The sequence below is a fragment of the Garra rufa genome, chromosome 9 (genome assembly GCF_049309525.1).
Source record: "Garra rufa chromosome 9, GarRuf1.0, whole genome shotgun sequence".
Classification (NCBI taxonomy): Eukaryota; Metazoa; Chordata; class Actinopteri; order Cypriniformes; family Cyprinidae; genus Garra; species Garra rufa.
The window spans coordinates 33,754,776-33,771,620 of NC_133369.1; the positions used below are offsets into that span (position 1 = coordinate 33,754,776).

The 16,845-nt window shown below is 38.1% G+C and overlaps 1 protein-coding gene across 1 annotated transcript; it reads left to right on the forward strand.

Annotated features, from left to right (window-relative positions):
• Window positions 1–83: 83 nt before the first annotated feature.
• LOC141343236 (terminal nucleotidyltransferase 4A-like) lies at window positions 84–16,485 on the forward strand. The gene is made up of 13 exons (XM_073847835.1): window positions 84–91; window positions 274–397; window positions 568–614; window positions 704–824; window positions 10,304–10,411; window positions 10,599–10,727; window positions 10,920–11,133; window positions 11,430–11,556; window positions 13,823–13,929; window positions 14,079–14,242; window positions 14,376–14,498; window positions 14,748–14,861; window positions 15,024–16,485. Exons 1-13 carry the CDS (start codon window positions 84–86, stop codon window positions 15,168–15,170), a joined length of 1,533 nt encoding a protein of 510 aa, XP_073703936.1. The 3' UTR covers window positions 15,171–16,485.
• The last annotated feature ends 360 nt before the right edge of the window (window positions 16,486–16,845 follow it).

Below are 16,845 nucleotides of genomic sequence, written 5' to 3' on the forward strand. Positions count from 1 at the left end.
GTTCTGAAGTGAACTACTCCTTTAATGCAGGTCTGCATTTTCTGTATTTGGCCAAAGTGTTTAAGTGGGTGTGAAGATTGGTAATGTATGTGTATGTAAAACTTTTGGTTTACCCGATGGGACACACTTGCAACCTAAAGCTCTGTTAAAAACTTGTATTTTTACAACAATATTTACACATTTGATTTAATACTTGGAATTTTAAAATGAACTTCTGAATGTATGTTCAGAAGTCCCTATGTAACAGAGGACACAAATCTTTATCCTTCCCAGCCTCCATGAGGAGATGGTGGATTTTTATCATTTCATGTCACCACGCCCAAAAGAAGAAGAAATGAGGCGAGATGTTGTCAATCGTATTGAGGCTGTAATCAAAGATCTGTGGCCTATGGCAAAGGTGAGTCCAGCACAGAGTGTTTGACAATGGTGGATAAGAATTATGTGTATGTATATATATATATAATGTATGTGTGGTGTGTGTTTTTTTTTTTTTTTTTTTTTTGTTTTTTGCAGTGTGAAATGCAGTTGTTTGCCAGGTCTTTTTAAAGTGCTGTTTTTCCTTTTCAGGTTGAAATATTTGGCAGCTTCAGTACAGGACTTTATCTTCCTACCAGGTATTGTATGTGATTGTCTATATCTTTGCAGTGATAAATGTTGTAATGTTTTGTTATTGTGTGGTTTTGTTTTTAATTGCATTATGTAGTGATATTGACATGGTGGTATATGGAAAATGGGAACAACCACCTTTGCAGCAGCTGGACCAGGCACTCAGGCAGAATAAAGTTGCTGAGCCATTCTCCATTAAACTACTTGACAAGGCAACGGTAAGTTATTATTTGTTCCATATTGAGCACCTGTAATTGACAAATAATAAAGTTAAGTTCACACATAATCATCAGGGGATCTATTAAATGATACGCAGACCAGGGGCTTCATTTATAACTCTTGCATATGCACAAAACCTGCCCTGAAATAGGGGTAGGCCACTTCCTACCTCAAATTTGGTTTATAAAAAAAAAAGTGACTGGAAAACTTGCGCACCTGCATGCAAACTCTGACCCATGCATTTGAATTCCTTTTTCTGAAGTGAGAAAATTAATAAAGTAACCAATTTTAAATGAAACTATTTTAAACGCATTCACATTATACATTAAATAGATATATACACCTTTACATTAAATATTCCACTCTTATTAATGGAGATAAGCACTGAAATTACGTAGAGTCATTACACAGAAGTTAAAACAAAAATATGAATTTAGACACATTTGTAGTGAATGGATGAACTTGATCACTTTTCCTGTGGCATGCTATGTTTTAATGACAGTGAGTAGTGCTATAGGTGCACAATTCGTATTTAAACTAAACTGGAGATCTCATGTTATTTATACAGAATATTTTTGTAGTGAGAACATTGCTGGATTTGGTGGTCGAATGGTCCATTCTCCAGTTTGAGTAAGTTTAATACAACCGCAGCTGCACAAATGTGTTGTACCACTGTATTTGAAGGATACGACTTGTTATACAAGAAAACAATAAGATTTACACACTTCCATTTTAAAATACTTTGTCAGTGATGCGCCGAGTCAGACAATTGTATTTGCACTGCAATAAATATAGGCCTATCTCTTTCCGCTAAAAGATGTTCACCTGATCAACAAAACTGCTTGGATTTAATTGTTTAAAACAATTAGAATACTATTTGGCCAGTGGGAAAGAATGAGATTAACTCCATTTTAAAATATTAATCTGATAACTTTTTTTTTTTTTTTAAACAGATTTGTTTTTATGGATATTTTGATATATAATAACATTAATACTGGATGACTTTCAGCAACGTAATTGATTGTACAAATGGTCCGTGTCTCATATTTCCTTACCTTGACGGTGATTAACATGGTGTCACATTAATAGGAATATGAATGGAAATGATATGCAGATAAGGTTATGCATAGTAAAACTAAGCATTGTAAGCTCCATATATGGTGAGAAGACAGGGTGTAGATGCATGTATCTTTCCCTGACTGAGATTTATAAAGGGATTTTTGTGCAGGTTCTGTACACTAGGTTGCCAGGTCTGCGTAACACAACCGGTCCAATAGGTACCTCAAAATTAACCCAATCGCGTTCTAGGGTTCCATCTTGGTTAAAGTTGTGTTTTGTGGGTGTGGGTACTACAGTGGGAAGAGTATGAAAATAGTCTAATTCCGCAGGAAAACTGGAAGCTTGGTAATATTGCAGGAACAGCTTAGTTTTATTTAAACTTTTTGGCCTGGGGTAAATATTGAGCCCTGAAAGTTGAAGTATTGCAGTTTGTCATGTTCTAAAATTTGGTTTCTCATATGCACCCCTTTTAAAATCTCCAATGAAGGAGAAAGAAATTAATATGCAAGTGATAGGGGAGATTGTGAATGAATTCAGATTGCGTTAGCTAGGGCTGGGCGATATGGCCTAAAAATAAAATCCCCGGTTTTTTTCACAAATCCGATTTACGATTTAAATCGATTCCCCCCCCCCCCCCCCCACTACTTTTAGCATGTAAAGAAACCCCAGCTTTTCCACAATATATATGGGCACCATATATTTTGCAGTATACATTGCAACTGCATCAGTGCACCAGACCCCATTCTTATCATACCAGACACAGTAAATGTTTGTAAGACAAATAAATATGAGAATGGAGGAAAATATATATTTCCATGCTTTTCTCTTGGACTTATATCGTATACAAAAATATAAAATTTTGAACACAGAAATATTAAATGATTTAAATAACTGAAACGATCTGCCAGCAGGTGGTGGTAAGACACTGATTTAATTACTGAATCATATTCATTTGATTCGTTTGAACGGATGGTTCATTCAAGAATAATGCAAGTGACTCTTAATGAACGGGAAATTGAATCATTTCACTAGATTCGTTTAAAAACGCACGTTCATTCATAAACGAAACACCGCTGTTTGAGTGGAGATGCGCAGCGGCTCAGCTGTGACTTGTTTCAGACTACTTTTGACGACAAAATAGAGCAAAATCAGGCAATAGTGTTCTTGTCAGACAATGTAAGTCACTTAATAATAACTTGTTTATTTAACTGTTATAATCAATATCTCGTTTACAAACTCCCTTAAAAATGATTAAAAGCTGTCACTCATCTTAGTTCGCAATATCACAAAGCTCTATTATAATAAACGAAGCTACTGCCCATTCAGTCTCTTATTTACACTCTCTCTACACTTGAGATACATTAGTCAATGTGCAAAACACATAGAAACCTTTGAAGCTCCACTCAGCGCAAATACAAATATGCTGGTCGCACTCGAGCCTTGATATGCAAATAATTCGCTGTTGTCTTCAATCATCTCTCTACTCTGTTTATGTGATGAGTGAAATTGTATGTAATATAACAGGCTAACTTGCTAGCAAGCAGCTAATCATGTCCACTTAGTGACTCGCGTTATTTTACCAGAACGCGTTATTTGTTTTCCGTTCTGAATACAGCGGTTAGTTAGGCGCGCCATCATGTGGTCGGACAACGTTGCCTCTTAATTATTCTGCCATTGGTGCAATTACAATGTATCTAATATTTTTATTAAAAAATCGCGATACCTCGATTTAATAAATTAAATCGTCTTAAAACGTAAATTCGAATTAATCGCAAAAAATCGAAAGAATCGCCCAGTCCTAGCATTAGCCGGTTAGCTTGTCATCTGCGTTCCATTCACGTTTTTTTTATCGTTAGTACTCCTTTAGCCAGTTCCGTTCCGTTTTTTTCAGGAATTCAAACAACAACAACAGTGGTAAGTTGGAAACATTCCACAATCACGGTGAGTAATGGCTTCTTCTCCTACAATTGTAGTCTGCACTGCTTGCCACATGTATAGCTTATCTATCTCTGACAGCAGTGAGCCTTATACATGTGATAAATGCACAAATATAGTCAGGCTGACAGAGAAGATTTCAGAACTAGAATCACGCATCCAAACTTTAATAGAGGATAGTAAGAATGTGAGGGCCTTAGATACGGTTTTGGATGCGACTAGCTCAGAAAGCCCTGTACATTGTTCGGTTCCGGTAACAATGCCCGTGCAGCAGGGCAACTGGGTGACTGTGAGACGGCATAGTCGCGGGTCAAAACACCGCTCTTCCGTTCCGATCAGAACATCAAACAGGTTCTCCCCACTCAGTGAAGCACCCACTGTGAAACCTGATGAAAGTGCTCTAGTAATTGGCGATTCTATTGTACGGAACGTGAAAATAGAGACTCCGGCCACCATAGTCCAGTGTTTACCGGGAGCCAGAGCGCCTGACATCTTGGCAAATTTAAAAGTGCTGGCTAATGCTAAACGTAAATTCAGTAAGATTGTTATTCACGTCGGCACTAATGATGTTCGACTTCGCCAGTCGGAGATCACTAAAAATAATGTTAAAGAGGTGTGTGAACTTGCAAGTACGATGTCAGACACTGTAATATGCTCTGGTCCCCTCCCTGCTTACCGTGGTGACGAGATACACAGTAGATTGTCATCATTAAACGGCTGGATGTCAAAGTGGTGCCCACGAAATAACATGGGTTTCATAGACAATTGGACGAGTTTCTGGGGCAGACCTGACCTGTTGAAAAGAGATGGTCTTCATCCCTCCGGATGTGGAGCATCTCTCCTATCTAGAAATATGACACATAGTCTTAGCGTTTGCACTTGACTAACTGGGGCCCAGGTCAGGAAGCAGACAGACTGGCTAAACCGACCGTCTGCTAGCCGCCTCACGTCACAGAAATCAGTTAATTCTCAGCACATAGAGACCCTTTAACCTAGATATCACACTATAGAGACTGTGTCTGTTCCCTCGAGCAAGAAAATGCAAAAAAAAAACGCCTGAATCAAATCAAGACTAACAATTTAATTGATGTTCAACAAATAAAAAATATATATAATACAGAGAAACAATTGATAAAGCTTGGCTTATTGAATATCAGGTCCCTTTCTACGGAAGCACTTTTTGTAAATGATATGATCACTGATCATAAGCTAGATGTGCTCTGTTTGACAGAAACCTGGCTAAAACCAGACGATTACATTATTTTAAACGAGTCCACCCCCCAAGATTACTGTTATAAACATGAACCGCGTCTAAAAGGTAAAGGGGGAGGTGTTTCTACTATTTATAGCAATATTCTCAATGTCTCTCAGAGAAAGGGCTTCAAATATAACTCGTTTGAAGTAATGGTGCTTCATATAGCATTATCCAGAGAAACAAGTGCTAATGATAAATCCGCCGTGACGTTTGTACTAGCTACTGTTTACAGGCCACCAGGGCACCATACAGACTTAAAGAATTTGCTGATTTTCTATCCGAGTTGGTGTTGGCCGCTGATAAAGTCTTAATAGTGGGTGATTTTAACATCCATGTTGATAATGAAAAAGATGCATTAGGAACAGCATTTATAGATATTTTGAACTCTGTTGGGGTTAGACAACATGTGTCAGGTCCTACTCATTGCCGAAATCATACTCTAGATTTAATACTGTCACATGGAATTGATGTTAATGGTGTTGAAATTCTGCAGCAAAGCGATAATATCTCAGATCATTATCTAGTCTCTTGTATACTCCAGATAGCTAAAACTGTAAATTCAACTCCTTGCTACAAGTACGGTAGAACCATCACTTCTACTACAATAAACTGCTTTGTAAGTAATCTTCCTGAATTATCTGAATTCCTCAGCATATCCAATAGCTCAGAAAAACTTGATGATGTAATAGAAACTATGGAATCTCTCTTTTCTAGCACTTTAGATACAGTTGCTCCAGTGCGCTTAAAGATTAAGAAAAACAGTGTAACACCGTGGTATAACGATCACACTCGCGCCCTAAAGAGAAAAGCACGAAAAATGGAACGCAGCTGGAGGAAAACAAAACTAGAGGTTCTTGGAGAAAAATGGTATCTGTGAGGATTTCCAGTCAGGTTTTAGACCATATCATAGTACTGAGACTGCTCTTATTAGAGTTACAAATGACCTGCTCTTGTCAACCGATCGTGGTTGCATCTCCCTATTAGTGCTACTGGATCTTAGTGCTGCGTTTGATACTATTGACCACAACATTCTTTTAAATAGACTTGAAAATTATGTAGGCATTAATGGTAGTGCACTGGCTTGGTTCGAATCGTACTTATCAGACCGTCATCAGTTTGTGGCAATAAATGAAGAGGTATCATTTAAATCGCAAGTGCAGTATGGAGTACCTCAAGGCTCAGTACAAGGGCCATTACTTTTTACGCTTTACATGTTACCCTTGGGAGATATCATCAGGAAACATGGTGTTAGCTTTCATTGTTACGCTGATGATACTCAGCTCTATATTTCTTCGCAGCCCGGCAAAACATATCAATTCGATAAACTAACAGAATGCATAGCTGATATTAAAAACTGGATGGCGAATAACTTCTTACTAGGGTTGTGCCGATAGACGATAGTATCGTGTATCGACGATAGTCAGAGATATCGCCTGTTGCTGATGCCTTTGACGATAGCAAGACGATTATTATTATTATTATCCGTCAACAAAGAACTTAACTTTAACAATGCAGTGCAGAGAGTTGGTTCTAGGATGCTTCAGAAACTTGCCGCGGTATATAAACGCATAGAGAGGCCACGTCGCCTTAACGCACCGCGTGCAGTGAAAATGGGAGATTTACATTATACAGTATGGTGATAGATTAACTGATTCTAACAGGAGTGTTATATTATATTAGCATTGCAGTCATTAGGATAACAGAGGTAGTAAAACGTGGTTCAGGCTGAATTAATTACGATGTATCATAATCTGTCTGTATATAGTAAACATAAACGTTCATCTCAGTAACATCTAGTTAATTAGAATTACGATGCGATCAAATGGCGCTAAACATACACACGTGAATTACAAGCGCATCACTTCTCCACATTCTAAATGGACTGAACTACAACAAGAACTGATGACAACGGTCAGACATACAGCGGTAACATTATCGCAATATGACGGGTAAAGAAAGATTCATTCATTTACATTCATGCACGCACATTTCTACAACTCACTCACTGACGATAGCAGAGAATGAAACCGAAAGTAACTTGAACAACTCCGGCAGAACTACAGTCAGCGCTCTGTACACGCACAACTTAATCATTCTTTTTGTAAAGGTAGACTTGCTATTGGCATAAGGAATTTAGTACATAGATAATTAATTAAATTAGCACGATAGTATCGTGTATCGGTGATCTCTCTGGCTGACGATAGGGCGATATGAAAATTGAGCATATCGCCCAACACTACTACTTACTGTTAAATCCTGAAAAAACAGTTGTTAATTATTGGACCTAAAACCTCCACAAGTAATGACCTAAAACACAGTCTAATACTAGATGGCTGCTCTGTAAATTCGTCATCATCAGTTAGGAACCTAGGCGTCCTATTCGATAGCAATCTCTCCTTTGAAAGCCACATTTCTAGCATTTGCAAAACCGCATTTTTCCATCTTAAAAATATATCGAAATTACGACCTATGCTATCAATGTCAAATGCTGAAACATTAATTCATGTGTTCATGACCTCAAGGGTAGATTATTGTAATGCTTTATTGGGTGGCTGTTCTGCACGCTTAATAAACAAACTCCAGCTGGTCCAAAATGCAGCAGCTAGAGTTCTTACTAGAACTAGAAAGTAGGGATGGCGAAAACTAAAAAATTTCTTGACCGACCACCGAGCCTCATTAGCCGGTTGAAACCGGTTAACCGATTAGTTTAAAATATGGTACGCTATTTGAAATAACAGCCATTTCGAGCCGCGCCTGCAATTTTGCAACTCTGTCGCATCTGGCCGCGATCACACCGAACGCGTCTTTTAGTTCTAAAAACGCGAGGCGCACAGCACTGCCTTTTTTTGGTGACTTTTAATAAAAGAGCGTGCTGCGTTTTTTTTAATGTTGCTAAGCAACGACCAAAACAGCTGTCCTGTCAGTCAAATCAAAGGATTATAGCGCGAGCACTCTAAAATCTTAGTTTTATGCTGTTAAGTAAACTGTCATATTAGCAGAAACCCTAAATAATACAGCTCCAGGTTACCCACGATAGACACAAAAGGTTTCTCCTCTATTTCTTGCAGTCTCCGGACTTTTTAAGCAACCGTAAAATTCCGTCACCACAACAGAAGGCCCGCCTCTCCATTCATTCGATTGGACAATGGAAAAGAACGCGAATGACGTTGGGCGTTTTTCCGCTCAGAGTTGATTTTTTTTCAACTTCACGCGCTCAGAGCGCTCCTGCAAAAACGCGAGGCGCAGCAGGCGGTGAAAACGCGCGGCGCCTAGGGGCACATAAGTAGCGCGTAGAACGCTCACTGCCAACATAAAACCATTCAAAAGAGGCGCCTCCAACTGCAAAAACGCGCTCGGTGTGATCGCGGCCTCTCTCTGCCGCTCTGCCTCCCGCACACACACACACACACTGCCACTCACGTCACTTTTTTAAAATCCCCTACAGCGCGAAACATGAGTCCCGCAAACGCGGCGCCGAAGAGCTTGTTGTATGTAATCGTAGGACAAATGGCTCCTTAGTTTCAAATGGTTTGGGTACAAGGTGATCGCTTTGAAAATAAAGGCGTTTGTCTAGGTTAGAAGCTCATTTGAAACATTGCCACGGCTCATTTAAGAAAATGACAGCTCCGAAGAGACGCCGCTTTAGTTGAGGTAGTGCTAACCATAATAAAGAAAGATGATGATCATCATTACCTTATCGGTTACCACTGAAATGTAGATGTAATGTATTTCCAAATCTAAGCCCATCTTATGTGGAATGTTGCCTAATAGACTGCAACATGATAAAACCAATGGATAAAACAGGCACCTTCAGAATGCGTAAAAGACGCACCGGCACTTTTTTTTTTAACCGACTACCGACAACTTTGACCGGTTAACGTTGATACGGTCAACCACCGGTCAAACGGTCAACGGTTAACATCCCTACTAGAAAGTATGACCATATTAGCCCGGTTCTGTCAGCACTGCATTGGCTCCCTATAAAACATCGTATAGATTTTAAAATCTTGCTAATTACTTATAAAGCCCTTAATGGTTTAGCTCCTCAGTATTTGAGCGAGCTTCTATCGCATTATAGTCCCTCACGTCCGCTGCGTTCTCAAAATTCTGGCAATTTGATAATACCTAGAATATCAAAATCAACTGCCAGTGGCAGATCATTTTCTTATCTAGCGCCCAAACTCTGGAACAATCTACCTAACACTGTTCGGGAGGCAGACACACTCTGTCAGTTTAAATCTAGATTAAAGACACATCTCTTTAATCTGGTTTATACATAAAACATTAACACATTCCTATAATTCAAATCCGTTAAAGGATTGTTAGGCTGCATTAATTAGGTCAGCCGGAACCGAAAACACCTCCCATAACATCTGATGCACTCGTTGCATCGTAAAAAGAATGGCATCTACGCTAATATTAGTCTGTTTCGTTCTTATTCCGAGGTCACCGTAGCCACCAGACCCAGCCTGTATCCGGATCAGATGGTCACTGCAGTCCCCCGGATCCAGTCCGCACCCAGCTTAGATCATGGATCACCACCTGGAGATGACTTCAATAGCCATGGATGTCAACCAGATGAGCTCCAGAGACGGATCATCACTAAAGACCTCGCCAACCTAGACAGCCATCGGCGCTACACCACAGGATCCTGATGAGTTCTCTACAATCAGATATTGGTACAAACTGCTGGTTTCGTCTGGCCAGAGGAGAACTGGTCCCCCGACTGAGCCTGGTTTCTCCCAAGGTTTTTTTCTCCATTTCTGTCACCTGTGGAGTTTTGGTTCCTTGCCGCTGTCGCCTCTGGCTTGCTTAGTTGGGGACACTTTCCAGCGATATCGTATACTTTTTGAACTGAACTGACGATGATATCACTGAATTCATTGATGAACTGCCTTTAACTAACTGAAAATTGATTATTTACAATAATGCGTTACTTACACACTATTGTTCTGTTTAAATACTGTGCAGTTGCTTTGACACAATCTGTATTGTTAAAAGCGCTATATAAATAAAGGTGACTTGACTTGACGGTCTTTCAAATGCTGATTATGTATGGGGTTAAATATTAGACTGTGTTTTGCCAGAAGTTCTACTTTTGCAATCAGGACTGCTGTGGTTCATTGGTGATTTGGAAAAATTTTATCTGTAATCATTCCTAAACTAATATGCTTTCTTTTCAAGGACAAAGAGGAATCAAGTTAGTCATCAGAGTATTTTTCTTTACAGGTGCCAATAATTAAACTGACTGACAGAGAGACAGATGTGAAGGTAGACATCAGTTTTAATGTTGAAACTGGTGTCAAAGCAGCTCGGTTTATTAAGGATCATCTTAAGGTGAGCGACTCATTTGTAACTCATAGTGTAGTTCATTTGAGCATATTTGAACCCAGGTTAAGGGCTTGATTTGGTGTGGTAGAACTGAAATGTAGCTACTGAATTTTGTAGATGTTGAAGCTGATGTGCACTGATATTGAATGTATCATATACATGTATTGCAATTATTTTTTTTTTTTTTTGGTAGAAATATTCTGTGTTGCCATACTTGATCTTTGTGCTGAAGCAGTTTCTGCTTCAGAGAGATTTGAACGAGGTGTTTACAGGAGGTATCGGTTCCTACAGCCTCATTTTAATGGTCATCAGCTTCCTGCAGGTGAGTCATCAAGAAAATGTGTTTTTATGTGATTTCCATACAGCGTTTCCCTACTGCTAATGGATACCACTTGTTCTCACTTAGTCGTTTGAGTGTAATTTATATAAAAGTACTTCTCTTGGTTAATCAAATATACACAATTGATTTGATAATTTAATTGTTAAACTGTTAAATGTATTTTGTTTATTTCAGCTCCATCCCAGAATAGACTGCAGAGCTTCCAATATTAATTTGGGCATCCTGCTCATCGAATTCTTTGAATTGTATGGGCGGCATTTTAATTATCTGAAAACAGGCATCCGTGTGAAGGATGGAGGAGCATATCTTGCTAAAGAGGAGATCATGAAGGTCATGGAAAATGGATATAGACCCTCAATGCTCTGTATTGAGGACCCAAACTTGCCAGGTATGGGACAAACCATCATAGATCAAACAGTTGTATCCCCCTGCATTGGTTTGAAGTTAAATTAAAAGTTTGTTGTTTTTCTTGAACTTCTTAAATTTGTACTAGATGTCAAGTTTTTGTTCCTAATGCGTAACTAAAATTGCAGTTGTGTGCTTGAAATGGCACTGTGTACAGTTGCAGAATGGCCAATAAGGGAAAAAAAGGGTTTCAAAATTTGAAAAGTTGTATTAATGGCTACATTGTTATTTTATCCTTGCAAAAGTGTGGAAAAAACATTTTAACATCTCGTATGTTAGGAAATGATGTTGGCCGGAGCTCTTACGGTGCCATGCAGGTGAAGGAGGTGTTCAACTATGCATACCTCATCTTGAGTCATGCTGTATCTCCACTATTCCGCTCCTACCCTAACAGAAATATGGAAAGGTTAGTCCAATCCAAGTCCACAACCATTGATCATTAAAAAAAAAAAATGGCAGCCACAAAAAAAATTCAGTGCTGCTTGAATGTTTTTGCTAATGACAATGCCAGTGAAGTCTTAGTCATTTACACTCTCATGATGTTCTAAACCCATAAGACCACTAAATTGGTGTGCTTTGTAAATTTGGCTTTGGAATGATATGAGGGTTAGTAATTGATGGCAATAACTTGTTTTAAAGGGGTCATCGGATGTAAAACTCACTTTTACATGTTGTTTGAACATTAATGTGTGTTGGCAGTTTGTGTACAAAACCACCCTACAATGATAAATCCACCCAGTGGTATTTTTTTTTAATCTTTAAAAGTAATGTCCCCTTTTTAAAATCGGGTCATTCTCAGCTTCTTGTCAGTGTGACGGTAAACCAACAGAGGCCACTCCCGCGATAGTTGATTGACATGAGCGCCTTACCTTAAACCCGCCCTCACCGAGCTGAAACAGTCCGACTCCGATCGCCATTTTGTCGACTCTGGTGCAGGGGAAGACAAGAATGTCTCATATTGAGGTGTTCTGTTGTTGGTGATCTATGATCTATGTTCATGCGAATCATTCCTAATGCAGCTTCATCTACAGCAGAAGTTAGTATAGGGGAGAGTGGGGTGAGTTGTGCCAGTTTTTACTCAAAGTGACTTTATAGTGAAGCCATGACAGTAATCCCTCCAATTTAAGTATGTACATATATTTCAGGATGTGGTGCATCTCTGTGAACAAAAACTTTGGATCTGAAATAAACTGAATCAGAATTATAGCTTTCAGAAAAAAAGTGGTCTTGTGGCACAACTTGCCCCCAGTGCGGGGTAAGTTGTGCCTTTGGGGAGAATATCTCGGTAAATTGTGCCAGTGATTATTAAAGTAAAAAAAAGAACATTTGAATGTCATGAACTGTAATGCAATATAAAACCAAGACAAATTCAATACAAAATGAATCATTTAAGGTTTATTTAGATATTGTTACCTTGTTAAACTATTGGCATGTCATATTTTCTACTTTTTCGGAAAACACAAAACTCAAATACACAATATATGATATCATAGCATTCTAATGATTCATATATTGTGTATTTGATGTGTCAACAAAATGCTGTCTGTCAATTATGTAACATAAGAATAAAGTTACTTTTTTCTGAACATTTCTGAACATCCCATTGTGACTGAGGCCACTTAAAAAAAACTCTTTAATAACAGTGCAAACTCAATTAAAAAAATTAGTGTTGGCTAAACTAAACAAATGTCAGGTAAATCAAACACTGATGAGGCACGCTCATCTTCTCACACAGATTATCCCCTGTGGGTATGTGGGTCTAGATCAGGGATGCCCAACCCTGTTCCTGGAGATCTACCATCCTATAAAGTTCAGCTCCTATACCCTAATCAAACATACCTGAACCAGCTAATTCATCTCTTAGGTAGCATGTGATAATTACAGACAGCTGTGTTGGCGCAGGACTGGAACTAAAGTCTGCAGGTAGGTAGATCTCCAGGAACAGGGTTGGGCAGCTCTGGGGGGTGTTCCATAAAACAAGTTTACCAAATAAGTCAGGCTTATTTCATTTTCATTATTTATTTTGAGCCAAATCAAGTGACAGTAAGTCAGACTAACTAAAATAAGCCTTGCTTATTTGGTAAATTTGTTTTATGGAACACCCCTCTGGCCTAGATCCTGACTACTACTTAACATCCCACCAGCACAACTTAACCCTGTCCCTTTGGCACAAATCACCCCAGCCCGAGAATTTTGAAAGACTAGCATGATCCAGCAGTTTAGAGATAACAGTATGCTAAGTGTATAGACTAACTGTGTAACCTACTAAAGCACTAAAACATGTGTGAAATATTTTCAAACTTGTCTATAATTGTTCAGATGCAACAATCAAAAAACCTTGATCATATAAATTTTACTTTGCAAGGCAAAAAACAGTTTTTTTGAGCTAAAATGTGCTTGGCTCTCATGCCATGTGTCTTTCTTCTTTGGGGGATAGGTAAATTGGATAAGTATGTGGTCACATGACCAATTTCTTCTATGGTTTTCTAGAAACATGTGGTGGAATGTTTCTAGCTCATTTTCATTTAAGGGGACCATTTCTGCATGTAATAATAAAACCATTAAAATTAAAAAAAATTTATTTTTGTAATTGTGACACTTTTCAGTGCAATTATAGTCTGCCTGAAATCTTATTTAATTAACTTATTTTTATTTTAATTCTCTCTCTTAAGCACGTTGGGACGCATCATTAAAGTGACCCAGGAAGTAATTGACTACAGGGAGTGGATCATTCGGCAGTGGGAAATCCGACACAATGCCAGAATGATTGACTGTAAAAGTCAGTCTTATGGATTTTATTTTTATTTATTTATTGGCTCAATTTTTATTCTTTGCAAATAAGAAAATATATATATATATATATTTAATTATTATTATTTTATTTTTTTTTTATTTTTATTTTTTTTTACTGTTTCTGGTCATTTTAAGTCCAGAATGCTGAAGGAGACTCAGAGGAGCAGACTTCAAGTGAGAACCAGCAGAGAGATTCCTCATCACCACACAGTGCAGGCTCACCTGTATCTCTGTCCAGCCTTCAGCAGCACTCTTCATCTTCGTCTTCCTCTGTGTCCTCGCTGTCTGGGAGTGACATTGTAAGCTCCTGGTCTAGTTTCTTAGAAGTCATGTCAGCACACTTCATTAAATTTCTTAGAGTCTACCCCTACAAAAGTGTTAATTTACTACGTTTAACTTTTTTTTTTTTTTTTTTTTCTTACTGTCTCTCAGGATTCTGACATGCCATGCAAATCTTCAGTTCATCACAAGTTCTTTCCAGTGTCCTGCATGACTGATAACAAACTACAGGGAAAACCAAATGCATCTGGATCTTTCCTCCACTCCAGAAGTCAGGTAATTCCTCCAATTTTTAGTTAATTTGCACAGTCATTAAAGAATGAGAGGGTTGATGCATCTCTCAGCTAGTCAATGTTGACCTTCTGGTGAAATCCACCATGTTTTTTCTGGGAGTCGTCTACATTAAGTAGTTGCAAAACAGATTGTTTGTGCTCTACTGATGGCCATTTAAAGATGTCAGTATTCTTACAGAATTTTGGCTTTCAGTTGTAGTTACTCATTGTTTTTATGTTCCTCCTGTTTCAGTCGCACCCTTTACCCAGCAAACCATGTATGGATGGTTTGACAGATGTGAATGGAGTAGTCCACGTGTCTCCTGTTTACTTCAGCTCAGTACCCAGCCTCAGTCACTACAGTAATGTAAGAAACTATCATCTGTGATCATCTGGTATTAAACTCCTTGATCATATCATTTGCTTGTTTTGAGGCTTTAACCCCCTTTTATTTACCCCCCCCCCCTTTTTGAAATGCTTTTGAAATATGTCTGTTTATATAATATGTCTATCTGTTTGTTTGTATCAGAATGGCCAGAGATTCAAGGGGCCTCCACACACCAATTGTTTAGAGCGTAACACTTTGCCTGTCCTCAGAGGACATCATCCTCAGTATGGGCGTAACTGCTTGTGGCGGCAGCGAAAGGACACTGCTCCCATGAGTCTCAGCAGATAGTGCCAACCATTTCTCCAGCCCAAGACAAAGAATGTGGGCCACAATCCTTTTGGTTCCATAGATCAGAGGTAATTCTTCTGCTTAGGATGCACAAAGTCTGAATTTGCACTTTGATTTGTTTTGCTCAGTGCTTTATCTGTGACCACACATTTGGATGTGCCTGTTTTCACTTGTGTATTTTTCTACTTCCTCTTTTGTTGTCTTACATTTTTGTTTGAATAACAAATGTCTGATAGGTGTTTTTTTTTTTTTGTTTTTGTTTTTTTTGTTTTTTTTTTATATAACTGATGTTCTTTGTTTACCACTGAGTTAGTAGTTCATCTAGTTGTTTTCAGAATATTTTTGATAACAGAAGTCTTGTCACAGCATTGCTAGGCTGTGATTGCTTTGTACTGTAAACTGTTGTGTAAAATGCCATCTGTGCAATATGGAATATATATTTTTTTTTTTTGTTAACTTTCAATTTTATTGAGTTGAATGCAAGTCGACATTACGCTTTACAATATGGATCACTTCGTATGGTGTACGTAGTATTTTATTATGTTCAGATCTATATCGCAACCAACTTTATTGTTGGGATTGTGGTTTTGTGCATGCTACTTGCCCATCTACTGGCAGTTGAGACAAGCATGCACTTTTGTACTGACAAAAGGGTTAGGGCTTAGTCACTTGCTCTGTATCAAAATTATCTACCCTTTCTCAGACTTGTATTTACCATCCATGCTACATTTTATTTTATTTAACACCTTTTATTTAACATTTTATTTCTTTTGTCTGTCTGTTTGTGCAAGAGATCTCCTGATGAAGGATGTACTCTTTTTACTAGATACAGCATTGCTGTCCTTAATCAGTTACATTCTCTTGATGCATTTTCTTCACTCACCCTCAGATGCATGTAATGGTCTAAATGTTGTCATCTTGGGCTTCTTATTCTGCTACCAGATTGTGACCTGGCATCCACCTTTTTAGTTTAATTTTGTATAAGTTTTGCTATAGTGGTCACTATGCTTGAACAAAACCATTTCACACAATATATTTATGTTCCAAAACCCTTTTTGACGAAATTTAGCACTTGAATCAGAGAGGACCTAGAAACTATAATCATTTTCAGTATGATCACAAAGCTAGTTCTCATCTGACTTCTAACTCTGCCAAATGCACAGGAAATGCTGGAGGTTTGATTACCAGAGCCAGATCACCTGCATTAGGTGCTATTTGAATGTAATGTATGATGTCTTAAGTTTAAGACTTTTCAGATACGTTTTTATGTTTTGTACTTAAATTATTTTATAATAAACATCTTAAACAGCTGCCATTACTTGTCGTTTTTTTTTTTTTTTTTTTTTAATTGATGTACTATGTGTACAGTCCAAGCTTGAGCAGCATACATTTGACAACGATATTAACCATTTACACATTTTCCTTGCTGTAGCTGCAGTTGCAGTCCAATAGTGTGGCAACGTTTAATACTAAACGGTTTGTGTGCGCGCATATATTTCATTAACCAAGGGTAGGAATATGATGTGCATTTTCCATTTCATCGTTTATTCAATTTTAAAAGGGGGAAAACAAAAACCATTTATTTCTTAGTGATTTTTATTTGTTCCCTATTTTAAGTTCTCATTCTCCTAGGAAAGGTTTGGTTTTTGTTTGTTTTTAAAATAAAAGATCAAAA